The sequence below is a fragment of the Rousettus aegyptiacus genome, unplaced genomic scaffold, assembly GCF_014176215.1.
Source record: "Rousettus aegyptiacus isolate mRouAeg1 unplaced genomic scaffold, mRouAeg1.p scaffold_m13_p_9, whole genome shotgun sequence".
Classification (NCBI taxonomy): Eukaryota; Metazoa; Chordata; class Mammalia; order Chiroptera; family Pteropodidae; genus Rousettus; species Rousettus aegyptiacus.
Window position 1 is genome coordinate 66793631 of NW_023416312.1, and position 16344 is coordinate 66809974.

Below are 16344 nucleotides of genomic sequence, written 5' to 3' on the forward strand. Positions count from 1 at the left end.
AAGAAATGGACCAGTACTTAGAAAACTCCTAGACTGAATAAAAAACAAAACTAGAAAATCTAAATAGACTTATCAGCAGCAGTATGGAAATTGAAACAATCATCAAAAACCTACCAAAAAGTAAAAATCCAGGACCAGGTGGCTTCACCAGTGAATTCTACCAAACATTAAACAAAGATTTAGTACCTATTCTCCTTAAACTCTTCCAAAAAATCAAAGAAGTTGGAATACTTCCCAACTCATTTTATGAGGCCAATATTACTCCAATAGCAGAACCCGGTAAAGATAACACAAAAAAAGAAAACTACAGACCAATATCTCTCAAGAACACAGACGCAAATATCCTAAATAAGGTACTAGTGAACCGAATACAGCAACATATTAAAAAGATTATACACCACAATCAAATGGGCACAGGGATGGTTCAACATACACAAATCGATTCATGTGATACACCACATAATCAAATTAAAAAATAAGAATCATATGATCATATCAATAGATGCATAAAAAACCTTCAACAAGATACAGCATCCATTTATGATCAAAACACTTAAACAAAATTGGTATGGAAGGAAAGTGCGTTCACATAATAAAGGTCATCTATGACAAACCCTCAGCCAACAGCATACTGAATGGCGAAAAACTAAAAACCTTCCCTCTAAGATCAGGAACAAGGCAAGGCTGTCCACTATCACTACAGTTATTCAATATAACATTGGAGGTCCTAAGAAATACAATCAGGCAATAGAAAGATATAAAAGGTATCCAAATAGGTAATAAAGAAGTCAAACTGTCGCTATTTGTGGATGACGTGATGCTCTATATAGAAAACCCTAAATACTCTACAAGAACACTACCAGAAACAATAAGCAAATACAGGAGAGTCTCTGGATACAAAATCAAAATTAAGAAATTCATAGCATTCCTATACTCAAATAATGAAGTGTCAGAAAAAGAAGTGGAAAAAATAATTCCTTTCTCAATTGCAACAAGAAGAATACAATACCAAGGAATAAATTTAACAAAACATGTGATGGTCCTGTATAATGAAAACTACAAGCTCTATTTAAAAAATCAAAGAAGATACAAAGAAATGGAAAGATATTCCATGTTCTTGGATTGGAAGAATCAACATCGTTAAAATGACCATATAACCTAAAGGATTATACAGTTTTAATGCAATCTCCATCAAACTCCCATCAGAATTTTTTAAAGAAATAGAACAAAACATCATCAGATTTGTTTGTAAGCACAAAAGACCCCAAATTGCCAAAGCCATCCTGAGAAAAAAGAACTAGTCTGGAAGCATCACTCTACCCGACTTCAAATTATGCTGCAAAGTAACAGTAATGAAAACTACATAGTATGGGCAGCAAAACAGACACACGGACCAGTGGAACAGAATCAAGAGTCCAGAATTAAACCCATATTTACATGAGCAAATAATTTTCGACAAAAAAGCCAAAAATATACAGTGGAGAAAGGAAAGCCTCTTCAATAAATGGTGCTGGAAAAACTGGAAAGCCACTTGCAAAAGAATAAAACTAGACTGTTTTCTATCATCCTACACCAAAATTAACTCAATTAAGGATCTGAATATAAGACCTGAAACTGTAAAATGCATAGAAGCAAACATTGGAACTAAATTCAAAGATCTTCGACTTAAAGAGGATTTTATGAATTTGACCTCAAAAGCAAGGGAAATAAAAGCTAAAATAATTGAATGGGAACATAAATCTAAAAAGCTTTTGTTCAGCAAAAGAAATCATCAACAATATAAAGAGACAACCATCCAAATGGGGAAATATATTTGTGAGCAATACCTTCAATATGGGCCTAATATCCAAAATATACAAACAACTTATACAACTCAATAACAACAACAACAACAACAACAACAACAAAAATGATCCAATCAAAAATTGGGCAGAGGGCCTGAACAAACACTTCTCCCTAGAGGACATACAAATGGCCAACAAATAGTTGAATACATGCTCAACGTTGCTAGCTATTAGGGAGATGCAAATCAAAAACACAATGAGATACCATCTCACACCTCTTAGAAAGCTATAATCAACAAGACAATAACAAATGCTGGCGAGAATGCAGAGAAAAAGCAACTGGTTATTTACCTCAAAGACTTAAAAACTCATATCCGAAAAGATATTTGCGCATCAATGTTCATAGCAGCATTATTCACAGTGGCCAGGACATGGAAACAACCAAAGTGTCCTACAATAGATGATTGTTTAAAGAAGCTGTTGTACATATATATAATGGAATATTACTCAGCCATAAAAAAGATGAAATACTACCATTTGCGACAACATGGATGGACACGAGGTCATCATGCTAAGCAATATAAGCCAGACAGAAAAATTTGATAATCACATGATATTAATTATATGTAGGGTATAAACTAAAAGCAACAATTGAACAGGACAAACAGATATTCATGCACATGGACTATAGGCTAGTGTTTACCAGAGGACTATAATCTAGTGGTGACTAGTAGGGTGGAGGAGCAGGGGGGAGGTAGAGGGTTAAAGGAGATCGAATATAGGGGGATAGAGGGAGGATAAAGTGGGTAAATGGGATCAAATATATGGTAGCTGAAGGAAACTGGACTTTGGTAAACACAATAGAATATACAGATGTCAAATGATAATATATAACTGAAAATTATATAATTGTATTAACCAATTTGCCCCAATAAACTTAATGAAAAAAAAGTAAAATAAAATAAATAATAATCCAGCTATGCTATCATTTTATCCCTGCATTAACATGAATAATCAAAAACAGACCCTAAATACTATGGTTGTTATTTTTGGTACTGGCTTTATTGCATTTTTTAACATTGCAAATCAATATTTACTTGTTAGTTATTATTGAATAATTATTTATATAGATGGGCATTCCTTAGATCTTGGGTGTTTTTTCCCTAGCTTTCTAGGGATTTTTATATTTATCATGAATGGATATTTAAGTTTTTCAAACTTTTTTATTTACTGAGATGACAATGTGATTTTCTCCTTTATGTGAATTACATCAATTAGTTTTTTACAGCTTTATTGAAACATAATAAACAAGTAGTTGTTCATATTTACAGTGTAAAAATCAATGAATTTTTTCAATTATATTTGGAATACACTAATATATTAGTTTCAGTTGTACAGCATAGTGATTAGAGATGTATATAATTCAGAAAATGGTCACCCCACTAAATCTAGTACCTCTCTTTATCCTTACATATTTATTACAACATTGTTAACTATTTTTCTTATGCTACACTTTGTATCTCCATGACTATTTTGTAACTATCCATTTGTACTCTTAATCCCTGTGCCCTTTTTTACCATCCACCCAGCCCCTTCCCATCTATTAGCCCTCAAAAACTTCTCTCTATAAGTTTGTTTCCGTTTTTATTGTTGTTTACTCTTTAGATTCCACATGTATGTGAAATCACATGGTATTTGTCCTCATCTGTCTTACTTCATTTAACGCAATACTTTCTAGGTCTATCATGGAAATATCTTTTCCCATCCCATTACTTTTAGTCTGTCTGTGTCTTTAAATATGAAGTGAGTCTCTTGCAGACCACATCTGTAGGTTTCTTATTTTCTTATCCATTCAGCTATTCTATATATTTTTTTGGAACATTTAATTCTTTTAAATTTGAAGTACTTGTTGATAGATACGTAGTTATTGCCATTCTTTACTCATATTTTTGATACATGTTTTTTTCTTCATCTGAAAGAAATTCCTCCAACATTTCCTGTAATACTGGCTTGGTGATGAACTCCTTTAGCTTTTTCTTATCTGGGAAACTCTTTATCAGTCCTTTGACTCTAAATGATATCTTTGCTAGATAAAGTAATCTTGATTGTAGATCCTGGGTTTTCATCACTTTGAATACTTTGTACCAAGCGCTTCTGTCCTACAAAGTTTGTTTTGAGAAATCAGCTGCCAGTCTTATGGGTGCTCCCTTGTAGGTAACTAACTTCTTTTCTCTTGCTGCTTTTAAGATTCTGTCTTTATATTTAATCTTTGACATTTTACTGATGATGTGGGCCTCATTGGATTCATCTTGTTTTGGACTCTGAGCTTCTTGGGGTTGTATGTCTCTTTCCTTCACCAGGTTAGGGAAGTTTTCCATCATTATTTCTTCAAATAACTTTCTAATTTCTTGCTCTCTTCCCCTTCTGGTACCCCAGGATATGAATGTTGTTATGTTTGATGTTGTCCCAGAGGCTCCTTAAATTATCTTCATTTTTTTTATTATTTTCCCTTGTTGCTGTTATAATTGGGTATCCTCTGCTACCCCATTCTCTATATCAGTAATTCGAACCTCCGTTTTATCCACTGTTGATTCCCTGTAATATACACTTCATCCTAGATAATGTGTTCTTCATTTCTGACAGGTTTCCTTTTATAATTTCCATTTCCATTTGTATGTTTTTTTTAGTTCTTTGTTAATGTTCTCACTGAGTTCATCTACACTTCCTTTTAAGTTCATTTAGCATCTTTATAACCATTGTTTTGAACTCTGCATCCATTAGATCGCTTAACTCCATTATTCCTGGATCTCTGTTCTGTTCTCTCACGTGGTTTCTGCTCCTTTGTATTCCCATTTTGCTGCCTTTCTGTGTCCGTTTCTACATACTATGCAATGTTCCTAAGTCTCCGAGTCTTATTAGCATGGCTTTGTGTAGTAGGCATCCAGGCACAGTCCTGAGAGGGATTCAGCTGTAGGCCAAGTTTAGCCCCAGCCTGTGCCCCTCCAGGGCCACCCGATAAGATTCAGCAAGCAATCCACAGATGTGGTGCTTTTAGTTGCTTCAAGAGGCCACACCAGAAACCAAGGCCAGCTACCACCAGTGCAAGTCTTGAAATTGGTTCAGCAAGGGGCATAAGACACACCGAGGACACTACTGCATATGACTTTGGTAGGTCTGAGAGTAGGGTGAGGCGGAGTTTCAAGGAATCCTCAGGGTAGAATTACCTCTGTTATCCGGTTTGATGACATCTCAGCTGTGGCAGTGCTGTGTCCACACTCTTGGAGGAAGGTGGGCTCAACAGAGGAACGATGGGTACTACCAGCACTTCTGCTTGGGAGAAAACCTTGGTTCCGGCCCTCACTCCACCAACTCAGTGTCCTTCTGTAAGTCACTGGTGCCCTCTGAGCAGCCAATCTGGTTGCTCAGAGCAAGCAAGTCCATCACCACAAAAATTCAGTTGCAGACACAGCCACTTTAAAAAGAACGTCTGCAACTGCTGGCTGCAACTGCTGTAGCCTCTGTCCCCCTCGGCCACTCAAGACCAGGGAGCGTCGCATCTTCAACCCCTCCTACCTCCTACCATTACAGGGTGATTTTTTATTTCTCTCCCTAGTTATAGGGCTTCTGTTCTTCTAGACCCCAGGTGACTCTGTTTGCTGTTCACTCCATGTTTCCATCACAACTTTGGTGTAGTCTCAAGAAGAGATGTACAAAGCCTCTATCATCTACGCCATTTTGCCTGGATTCATTCTGAGTGTTTCTGGTCAGGAGATTGAATGGGAAAGAAACATTTATGAGCTTGCTTGTATTTAATATTTGCAGAGCTGTATTAATACCATATCCATATGCATGCTTTAATCTTTAGGTATACAAGAGCCCTTTTCTGTCTGACAACATGCGAATCAATAAATTGACAATCTGCCCAGTACAAATTCAAAGCTTTAGTAGAAATTATTTGATTTTTTTAAATGTATTAATTGATTTTAAAAACATTGAACTTTAAAATAGTAAGTAAATATCTCACTGTTTTTTAGTTTAGTGGAAAAGGAAAATAATTTTTTAAAATTTCATCCTGTTTAAACCATGACCTGAATTTCTCTGAATTTTGACAGGTCCTAGCTACCAAATTGTAAATGATTCTACTTTTTTGTAAAAGATGCAGTTCCCTTTTATTCTTACATATGTAACACATTCCATTTCCTTTATATCATTTCTATAGGAAAACAGAAGTTAATATCTCATTTTTAACTTTGTTTTTGTCATAAGAGTACAAAAACAGCATCAGAGCCTCCTTTGGCTCCTCCTGTGTCTGAAGAAGAAGATGAAGAAGAGGAAGAGGATGAAGATGACAATGAGCCTCCACCAGTTATTGCACCAAGACCAGAGCATACAAAATCAGTAAGTTACAAGTAACTATTTCCAAATGATTCAAAAGATGTCCTTTGGAACTTAGAGTCAGAATCTAGTTAATCAACTAGTTCCTATTGAGCATCTACTATGTCCCCAGAACTTGGGGACACAAGATCAACACATGACAGAGAATAATACCTAGTGACATACAAATAGTTGCTAAGTTATAAAACTGCTGCAGAGGTTAAGATAGAGTAGGAAATTCACGTGAATCAGGTAGGAAGACTTGCATAAGCAGAAGTATGAGTAACAGGATTTGCACGGCATATATAGGGATCTCAAAAAATCTAGCTTCTGAGAGTTTTCAAGGGCAGTGTACTTGAGGCAGGGTAAGAGGAGGGATAGAAGGCAGATAGAGAACAGAGGGTTTTTATATCAGAGAAAATACTCTTCACGATACCATAATAATGGATATATGCCGTTATACATTTGTCCAAACCCATAGACTATACAACACTGAGAGTGAACCGTATGTCAACTATGGACTTTGAGTGATTATGATGTGCCAATGTAAGTTCATCAGCTGTAACAAATGTTCTCTCTGGTGAAGGGATGCTGATAATGGGTGAAGCCATGCATGTGTGGGATCAGGGGGTACATGGGAAACCTCTGTACCTTCTCAAGTTTGCTGTGCACCTAAACCTGCTTAAAAATTTTGTCTTGATTTTTAAAAAAATCTCACTGATATGACAGTGTCTTGACTTGGTCTGCTGTTTTAATTGTAGATTTTTTTTTTTGTCTTGAAGATCTACACTCGTTCCGTGGTTGAATCCATTGCTTCACCAGCAGCACCAAGTAAGGAGGTCACACCACCTTCTGCTGAGAATGCCAATTCCAGTACTTTGTATAGAAACACAGATCGACAAAGGAAAAAATCCAAGATGACAGATGAGGAGATCCTAGAGAAGCTAAGTGAGTTTTTTTTTATCATCATTACACTCTTTATGTAATGGTTTCTCATAAAGTAGAATGAGATTGATCCTTTAGAAGTTCAAACCTGCTTGTATAGACTTTAGGCTCCCTGAAGGCATGAGATGTAAAGTTTTGAACTCACTGTGCATTCTAGATCACTCCCTTCCTCACATTACTAATTTGACAGAAACTAAATATTTGCACTTGAAAAAAATCAATTAAGCTGAAAAGTTGACAAAATCAATTAAGTAGTTTTATTTTAAGATTATACTCCCAAAAAGAATACGGTAGTCTTATGTCATATCGTAATGATCATATCCCAAGTGCCCCAACTGATCAATCATAATAAGTCAATCAAAGCCCAACACTGTCAATCAAAACCGACAACTGTTATAACATAACCCTTTCCATTAGTTCAGGAGCACTTCTATGTGGAGAGGGGACAGGGCCAGCAAACACTAGCAGAAAACAAATACATCTTTACTGTGTTTCTATTTGTCTGTTATATGCCCTAATCTTTGGATAAAATGATAGAAAAATAATTTCCTGCCGTCAAGAAACTTACAATTTTATTTGGAAGATAAATTTTAATAGTGTGATACAATTAGAGCCATCTTATTTTATGCAAATGTCCATCTAAAAAACTTCAGAAAAGGAAGAGAATGCCCATTTTGCCCTCTAAGGGACATTTGGCAATGTGTGGAGACATGTTTATTGTCATGACACAGGGAGGACTACTGGCACCTAGTGGGATAGACGAGGGATGTTTCTAAATACAATGTAAATGACAACCCCTCTCCTTTCCCCTCTGCAACAAAGAATTATTCAGCCCCAAATGTGAACAGTGCTGAGATTGACACATTCTAAGGTAGATGCATTCGGAAAGGCAAAGGTTCAGATTGTAGCTGTCGGTGAGCCCTCGGAACTGGAATTGCTGTGCTTTAGCCTACTGACATTACATGATTAAATATGCATCTAGTGCTATTGCCAACTATTTGCTGTAATAACAACAGTAATAGTTACCATTTACTGAGCACTTTCTGTGCTGGTCACTTTATATATATTATTCGGTTTAATTTTCACAATAATCTCCTTTGGTAGATTTTAATAACCTCATTTTACAGATCAGTGAAATTAATCCTCAAAAAGCTAAAGTGACCAGGTCACCAAACTAATGAATGGCAAAGCTAAAGTTTGAACTCAAATCTGTTTGCCTTTAAACTTACACTATTTCCATTACCCACTTGGCATCTGCATATTCCAAGTGTCTATTTGTGGAAAAAGGAAGGAAAAAAAATGAAAGAATTGCCCTGATAATTTCAGTTCAATTATTCAGACAATTGCTTCAAATATTTTTCCCTTTACTTTGGACATGTGGACATGACCTATAAGAATATATTAGATTTTTAAATTCAGCCTCGCTTTAGTAAAAATGACTGTTATTTAGTACCTGTTTCAAATCTCAATAGATTTATTATAATTAAAATGTGTTTATAGCTTTCTTAAGTTTAGTGACAGAGAAAAAGGCATTATTTTCCAGGGCCAAAGCCATGCTTTGCTTGCAAACTGTAATGGTACTGGAGCTATGGTCTTTATAATTTATTGTTTACTCTGTCCTGCACTGAGCAACATGATGAAAAAGAAAAAAAAACTACCTTAGATGATATTTAATGGGCATATTGTTTATTTATTTTTATTATTATTAAACATTATTGGGATGACATTGATCAGCAACATCCAGTAAGTTTCAAGTGTACAATTCAATAGTACATCATATCTTAAATGAAGAATTAAGTGTTTTCTTCTCTTCTGTACAATGCTTGGGCCTAGAAAGAATCATTTTTCCTCTAGCCAGTGGGCTACCTATAACTACCAACTTTACCTTGTGCTTAAAAGGCCTTGGCAGGGAAAACCTGTGGAGAAAGGGGAGAGTGCTTCTCATGAATGAGATCTAGGCTGAGCTATACTGCAGTCAGTCTTTCCTGTTCCTGCTCTGCCAGCACTCTTATAACTACATATTAGTGCTCTGTCTATAGGATGGATTTTATATAACTCTACCAATGGCTAAAAGGACAGGACTGAAGTCAGACAGGGCCAGATTCCAATTTCAAGCCCACTGCTACCAGCTTCCTCACTTTGGGCAAGTTATTTAATTTTTCTGGACCTCTTTTTCCTCATCCAAAGAAAATGGAGATAATAATAGTACCAAATTCATAGCATTATGATAATTAAATGAGAAAAATGCATGTAAAAACCTCAGCAACAGTATCTAGTACACAATAGATGCTCAATAAATGGTAGTAACTGTTTTATCCCATGATTATAAAGCCTTGATAAGATAGTACGATGGGACAGGCTTTGAAGTGAATCATAGCTGAATATGAGTTATAAACCTAGACTAGCTGTGTATCCTTAGGTAAGTGACTCAACTCTGAACTTCCCTTCTTTCATCTGAAAAATGAAATAATAATATTACCAGTATAATAGAGATTTTGTGAGGATTAAATGAGGTATAAGGAAGGTAAGACACCTAGCACAATAAATAGTAGTATAAAATAATTATGCTTGTTTTTGAAAAATGCAAGGACCATATTTTTCAATATAAAAAAATTGGGACATGGAGTCTTCCAGTGGAACAGAATGTTTGAAACTAGGAATAATCTGAGATGTATGGTCCCTGTACTGAAATCATTGAGGACCTTGGAACCTAGGCCCTCATTGGAGCTTGGGGAAAGAATATAGGAGTCGGTGCTGGGAGGTAAAGGAGATAGGAAAAGGAGACAGGGAAGTAAAGGAATGACCTACAGCCCATACCAGAGTAGACACTGCCCCCTACCATAAGCATGGGGATTGATGAGGGTTGCCTCATCTTCAGTCTCAGATCAGATTACTAAGAGGTGGAGGTGGATAGTTTAGATCACAGAGCCTCCAGGCTATTTATCTTCTATGAAGATACTAATTGTGGGGGCTAGACCATTAGATCACTAGTGGCCGAAATGAACTGATCATCTTTCAGTTTTACGCAAACAGATAGCCTGAGTCTGGCTTGTTCACTGTGGTCTGTCTGAATTTGTTAGAAAATAAAGAATCCTCTACATTTCAGTAAACATTTTCAAAAGCCGCTGTCAACAAAATTGTGTAAGGCAGGAAGTTTATCTTTATCCTCTCCCTTCTGGGCCCCACAATTACCTTTTCCTCTCATTCTTCCCATCCCCAGTACTCCCCACTCAAAACTCTTTCTCCTAATTCTTCCTCATATAGACTTAATATTAACTTACAGAATTATTTTACTTTTTTCTCAGGAATCAAAACCTTCATCATGCTAAAGTGATAATCTACTAGTTGGAGTTCAACTTAGTTTAATATGTAGGAGAATACATAGATGGGCTTCCTTGCCACCGAAACCACATCATGAATCCTTTTACAAATACTAGTATTAGTGATTTCTTAAATCCTGTACTTTAAAATGAATAGTCTGTTTCTCATTTAGGAAATTGCTCTGGTAGAAAATGTTCTGGCATTACTATCATTTTTCCCCTTTTGACTTTAAGGTGGGGATCTTTGTCACTTTTTTTCCTATCGTGTCACCATGTTTTTTCCTTTCTTTACTAAAATTTATAAAATCAAATAAGTAAATTATAAAGGCTATGATGAAAGAGGTCACTTTACAAACTTGTTTTGTCATTCAGAATTGTAGACAAGGCTTCTTGTATGCTTGTCTAATATCAGTAGATGGCAGCACACACTTTCCTATCAAGGATTGTGGGTGTGAGGAACCATTTTATTTGAATAGCAGTTAAATTCAGAAGCAGGATCTCATCAAAGTGGTTGTTTTTGTGAATCCTCATAAAATAATTTATTTCTTTTTTTTTACCCCGCATACCATGGAAATAAATGCTGAATATTTTACTTCCATAAAACCTCATTAACTGAACCCTGCCAATTGGAATTGGTCATAGTTTAAAAAGTGGCTTGGGCTAAAGCTCATTTGTTTTTGTTCAGTCTATACAGAAGACTTTGCTCAGCAACTTAATATATAACTTTCTTAGAAGGCTATAAACTGATTTTAAAAATTATAGTTTCAAGCAACTTTAAAATCTTATTTCATTTAAACACACACATATACACACACACAAACACACACACACACACACACACACACACACACACACACAAATATCCAGACCTTTACACATTAAAAGCTGACTTAAATAAGGATAGCTCTCAGTGATGTGGAAATCTATGAGACAATTTGAAAAATGAAATAGCAAGTTAGAAATTGTTAAATTGGTGGCATTCTATAGATATAAGTAAAATGCATTCTTCAATCCCTCTCTTAAAATATAGGATGTTTATAACAGGAAATGCCTATTTTTATTTAAGTTTAATTCAACAGACTTTTATTGAATACCCAGTATAGTCCACACTCGGCATTGTGTGAAGAGGCACTGAAGATATACAGATAAATAAGACATGGCTTCTGTCCTTAATACACAGTCTGATAAATAGATGTAGATATAGGGTGTATCAAGTACAGAGAAAGAGAGCAAGAGCAAAAGCAAGAGAGGCAGAAAGAGGGGGAGAAGGTACAGTAGTAGTACATGGAAGGAAAATGATTAACTTTACTTGAAAAAATCCTAGAGCTGGTAACATCAAAGTTGAGTTAAAGAATAAGTAGGAACTTGCCAGGAAGAAAACTTAAGGAAATTACAGGCAGGGAATAGTATATAAAGAAGGTATGAAGGTATATACCTGGGAACTCTAGCATATTCAATGTCTCTTGAATATAGAATTGGTGATGGACTGGAGTTTTAGGAAAGGAAACTAAACTGTTAAGCAGAAGCTAGCTGATCATGAGCTACAATTAATTTGTTATGGTTCTAGTGGGGAAGTCATGAGATGAGATGGAGAATAAAGCAGGAACCTTGCATTCCATGCCAAGGAGCTTGAGCTCCTGTAGGTGTTGGGTAAAGTACATCAAGGACTCCTAAACCAGAGAATCATATGATTAGATCTACCCTTAGAGCATCCTGACAGAAGTGTTACGAGTAGACTAATGTGGTCAGAGGCTAGAAATAGGGAGTCCAGTTAGGAGGCTATTGAAATAGCCCAGACAAAAATTATAAGAGCCCAACCAGAACAGTAGTAATGAGGAAGGGACAGATTCAAATAGTATCTAGGAGGTGAACGGTTATAAGCCCAAGATTCAGTAGACAACTGCATATGGGGAGTGAAGGTAAGGAATGAGTCAAAGATGATTTCCAGATTTCTTACTCAAGCTACTGAGTAGATGGATGGTAATAATACCATTGACTGAGATTGAAAATACAAGAGAAAAAAATTATAATACAACAACTCACATATTGTGTAAGTCTTATTTAATCTAACTAAAACATGGACTTCTATTACAAAACAACAACAAAACCCAAAGGACAATCCATGAGTGAAACATTTAATTATTTTTTAAGTATACTGTCTACCAATGGGTCTAAATTAAGTTGTTCACTAGCCTATAAAATGGATCATTGTCTAAATTAACATGAGGTATTATCTGTAGCTCACAGTTTACTACTTAAATACATATTTTCTTATTCATTTAGTCAACAAATATTTTTTCAGTGGCAGCCACTATTCTAGGCACCGAAGTTACATGGATAAAAAGAATGTTTTTGCGCTCAAAAAGGAGCATGTTAAGTCTCAATATAAGCATCAGAGAAGACTCCACAAAGGAGGATGACATATTCAAGTGATAAATAGGAATTCATGGGTTAAATAGGAAAGGGAAAGGGAGAGCATCTGCAAAGACTTAAGCCTTGGATAGTGATAGTATCACTAGAATACAAAGTAGGAAGGATTAACAAGAGAAGAATGTGGGATTAGACTAGTTAGTTAGGAGCTAGATGGTAAAAGGCTTTCTATGCTAGACTAAGAAATTTGAACTTGATCCTGTAGTGAAGAGGAACTTTTGAAGAATTAAGAACAATGGATCAAAATTACTCAAGTATGTTGACCATGCATTTCGGTTTACCTAGGACAATCTCAGTTTATGAATTATATAGTTATCCTACCCAAAAGGCATTGTGGAAGAGGAATTAGAAAAGGCAGAGTTTAGAGATAGGTAACAACTAGCACCATTGTTTAGACAAGAGATGATGAGGGCCTGAACAATTTCATTGGTCCTGGGCATGAAGAGGAGGGGGTGAATAAGAGTGACATTTAGGACATAGAATCTATGGATCTCCTTTTGATTAGTTAACCTTCTCTTGTATGTAAATCTTGTTTTACAAACTGACTATACAGTTATTTGGGACAGGAGCCATATTAGTAAGGTATAACTCAAAGGTATTGATGCTGATATGTTTGCTTTCACAGAGAAAGAAGGGAGGGCCAGAGGCATTCAAATAAATGAATCCCTTCAAAGTATATCCCTTGAGAAGCTTCACCCTTATTCACATAATGCATTGGCTGAGAATTTTTTTACACTGATTTGAGCACTGCATTGATGAGTCAAATTCAGTTTCTCTGGATTTATTCTGAATGGTGGAAAATATTCATCCTCTGAGTGATGGATTTGATATTTTGAAATAATAAAATCATTTTTCCATAGTTAAACGTGATAAATTAATGGTTTTCTTGTGTGGCTTTTAAACATACTCCACAGTGTTTGGAACAATCTATCAAAACAGAAAGTAGATTAGTAGTTGCCTATGGACGGGTTGGAGAGCTGAGGGGGATGAACAGTGAGTGATAATAGGTACAAGATTGTGTGTGTGTGTGTGTGTGTGTGTGTGTGTGTGTGTGTGTGATGAAAATGTTCTAATATTAGATCATGGTAAAATTTAGTAAATTCATACAACTCTAAAAATTTACTAAAAGCCATTGAATTGTACACATTAAGTGGGTGAACTTTATGGTATTGAAATCATACCTCAGTAAATCTGTTAAAGATGTTTGGAGTGCTACTAGGGTCCTAGATCCAGAGATGTATTTTTTAAAAGCATGAATGTTATTACTTTATAATTAAACTTTGTTTCCATCTCCATCACCCCTCACACAGTACTAGGTACATAGTAATTGCTTGATAGATGTTTATACAGTATAATTGAATGTAATATAGTGTTCAATTTCATTTCATTTCAGAGAAGATAGTGACTTTGTTAAATAATATGTAAAAGTTTTTAGATGGTTTTATCTCCTAATCTACAGTATAGTTTTATGGGGACTTTTAATAAATATTGAGTTGCAACTAGTCCTTTATGTTTCCAAACATCATCAATGTTTAATATAAACAGCATGGGTTATTATCACTACTTTAATATATTACTATTTGTTATTTTAATAAAATGTATCATTATCCATATAAATTATAGAAATCACATGGAAATATTGTTCTGATGTTTTATTTGTCATTAACTCTGGTATCTTAATTTTTAGTATCACCTAAAGGGAAATCAATCAATTTTAATTCCTCTCTCTCTTTCCCTCTCCTCGCCTCCTACTCAGGAAGCATTGTGAGTGTTGGGGACCCAAAGAAAAAATACACAAGATTTGAAAAAATTGGTCAAGGGTAAGTTATTTTTATTTGAAATATCAAAAGATAAGCACCAGAGATATACATTAAAATTCAGTAACAACTTGGATTTCTAGTAAATTACATTTCTCATTTCTTGGGTTATATTAATGTTTTACACCCTAAATGTTGGTCTTTCTGGTTGGCAGACAGACTATTAATTAGCCAAGGAACATATCCTGCTGGAATCTTCACCATTGTTGAACTGACAGTGATTTTTCTAGGGACAGTTTGAGCCCACATAGTTAGATGATTCAAACTGATTTCTCTAGAAAAGAAGTGGGGTTATAGAAATTTTAATTTATATGAAAACCCCCTTTATCTCTGCCCCTCCCCCCACATCTGTACAGATGTTATGCTTAAAATCCCATTTCATTGTCAAACAGGAAAGTGACAGAATGAGGGTAGGAAAATTCCTATTGAATGAGTCAGAGATGAACAGAGTTGACTATCCAAGTAAGGAGGTAACTGATCAATAATCTCTAAAAGAAATGGAGTACATCATTTTCATCTCCTATTCTCATTAAGAATAAAGTTTCCCAGGCCCCACTGCTAGAGATTTGATTCGGAACTATGGAATGGAGGCCAGGAAATTGATCGTTGGATAAATTCCTCAGATAATCCTGATCATTAGCTAGACATGAGAATCACAGGACTAGATTATTCACTAGAGCTAAAGGTAGGAGTTGCCATTTCTCCAAGTCAGCTATATAATTAGGCATGGTTCTGAAGCAGTAGTATGAAGCTAAGCTGGATGGCATTAGTAGGCAACAGCAATTGAAAGAGGGAAAATTTTGGTTTAAAGAAAGATGAAGTGTTTTTAAGGGCTAACTTTAAATGAGGAATGAGACAAATATTTAGGTGCACTAACTATTATTGTATGCCAGGAACCAGGATGGTACCTTAGAGGTCTCCTGAATGAGAACAAGAGGCTGGGAAGGAAAGGATATAGCTAATGTGCCTGCAAAATTGTGCTAGCCCCTCATCCAATAGAGTCAATTTTTGGGTAAGAGAATGTAGGATTTCTTCAGACACTTCACTGTTTTTTCCTAGGATTCTTAGGTTCAGAAAATTATATATTACATACAAGCTTAATTTTTATATTTTATTTCTTTCTCTCCCCCTAGCTTTTTAACTAAAGTTTCTTTTGAAATTGCCAACTTATCTCAGTAAACAAGGGAAGTCTTCATTAGAAATTTTGGCTAGAGGGTAAGAAGAACATATCGTAACCCCTTACTTTTGGGGATTGTGCTTGGTGGAAATCAAGGTGAGAAGACCCTGAGAGGCAGAAACTCAGGAAGAAATATATAGCCAACCTTCATCTTCCATTGGAAATTATAATGATGCTGCATTTCTAGGAGGCTAAAATATACACCTATTTGTGCTTTTGGTTGTTTTTTTGCATGTGTGTCATTTGGTATCTCCGGGACTCTCACTTGATCATAAAAAAAAAGTATTATGGTTTCTAGGACCCCCTATTACCTAGCCAGTCAAATAGTGTTCACGCCCATTGCTCTAGAACAGTGCTATCCAATAGAATTTTCTATGATGATAGAGATGTTCTATATCTGTTCCATCCTATACAGTAGCCACTAGCACGTGTGGCTATGGAGCACTTGCAAGGTGTTTAGTGCAAATGAAAAAAAATAATTATTTTAATTTATTTGT

General features: G+C 35.5%; 1 protein-coding gene across 20 annotated transcripts in view; it reads left to right on the forward strand.

Moving 5' to 3' along the window:
* PAK3 (p21 (RAC1) activated kinase 3) overlaps positions 1–16344 on the forward strand; it is a 281213-nt gene that overhangs the window by 211650 nt on the left and 53219 nt on the right. For all 20 annotated transcript variants that reach the window (XR_004952810.1, XM_036226636.1, XM_036226629.1 and 17 more), the window contains 3 exons: positions 6051–6182; positions 6941–7106; positions 14610–14673. Coding sequence is in view for 19 of the 20 variants with exons in the window: in XM_036226636.1 (XP_036082529.1) it covers positions 6051–6182; positions 6941–7106; positions 14610–14673 (362 nt within the window). In the remaining variant the exon portion in view is untranslated. The remainder of the gene's footprint in view (positions 1–6050; positions 6183–6940; positions 7107–14609; positions 14674–16344) is intronic.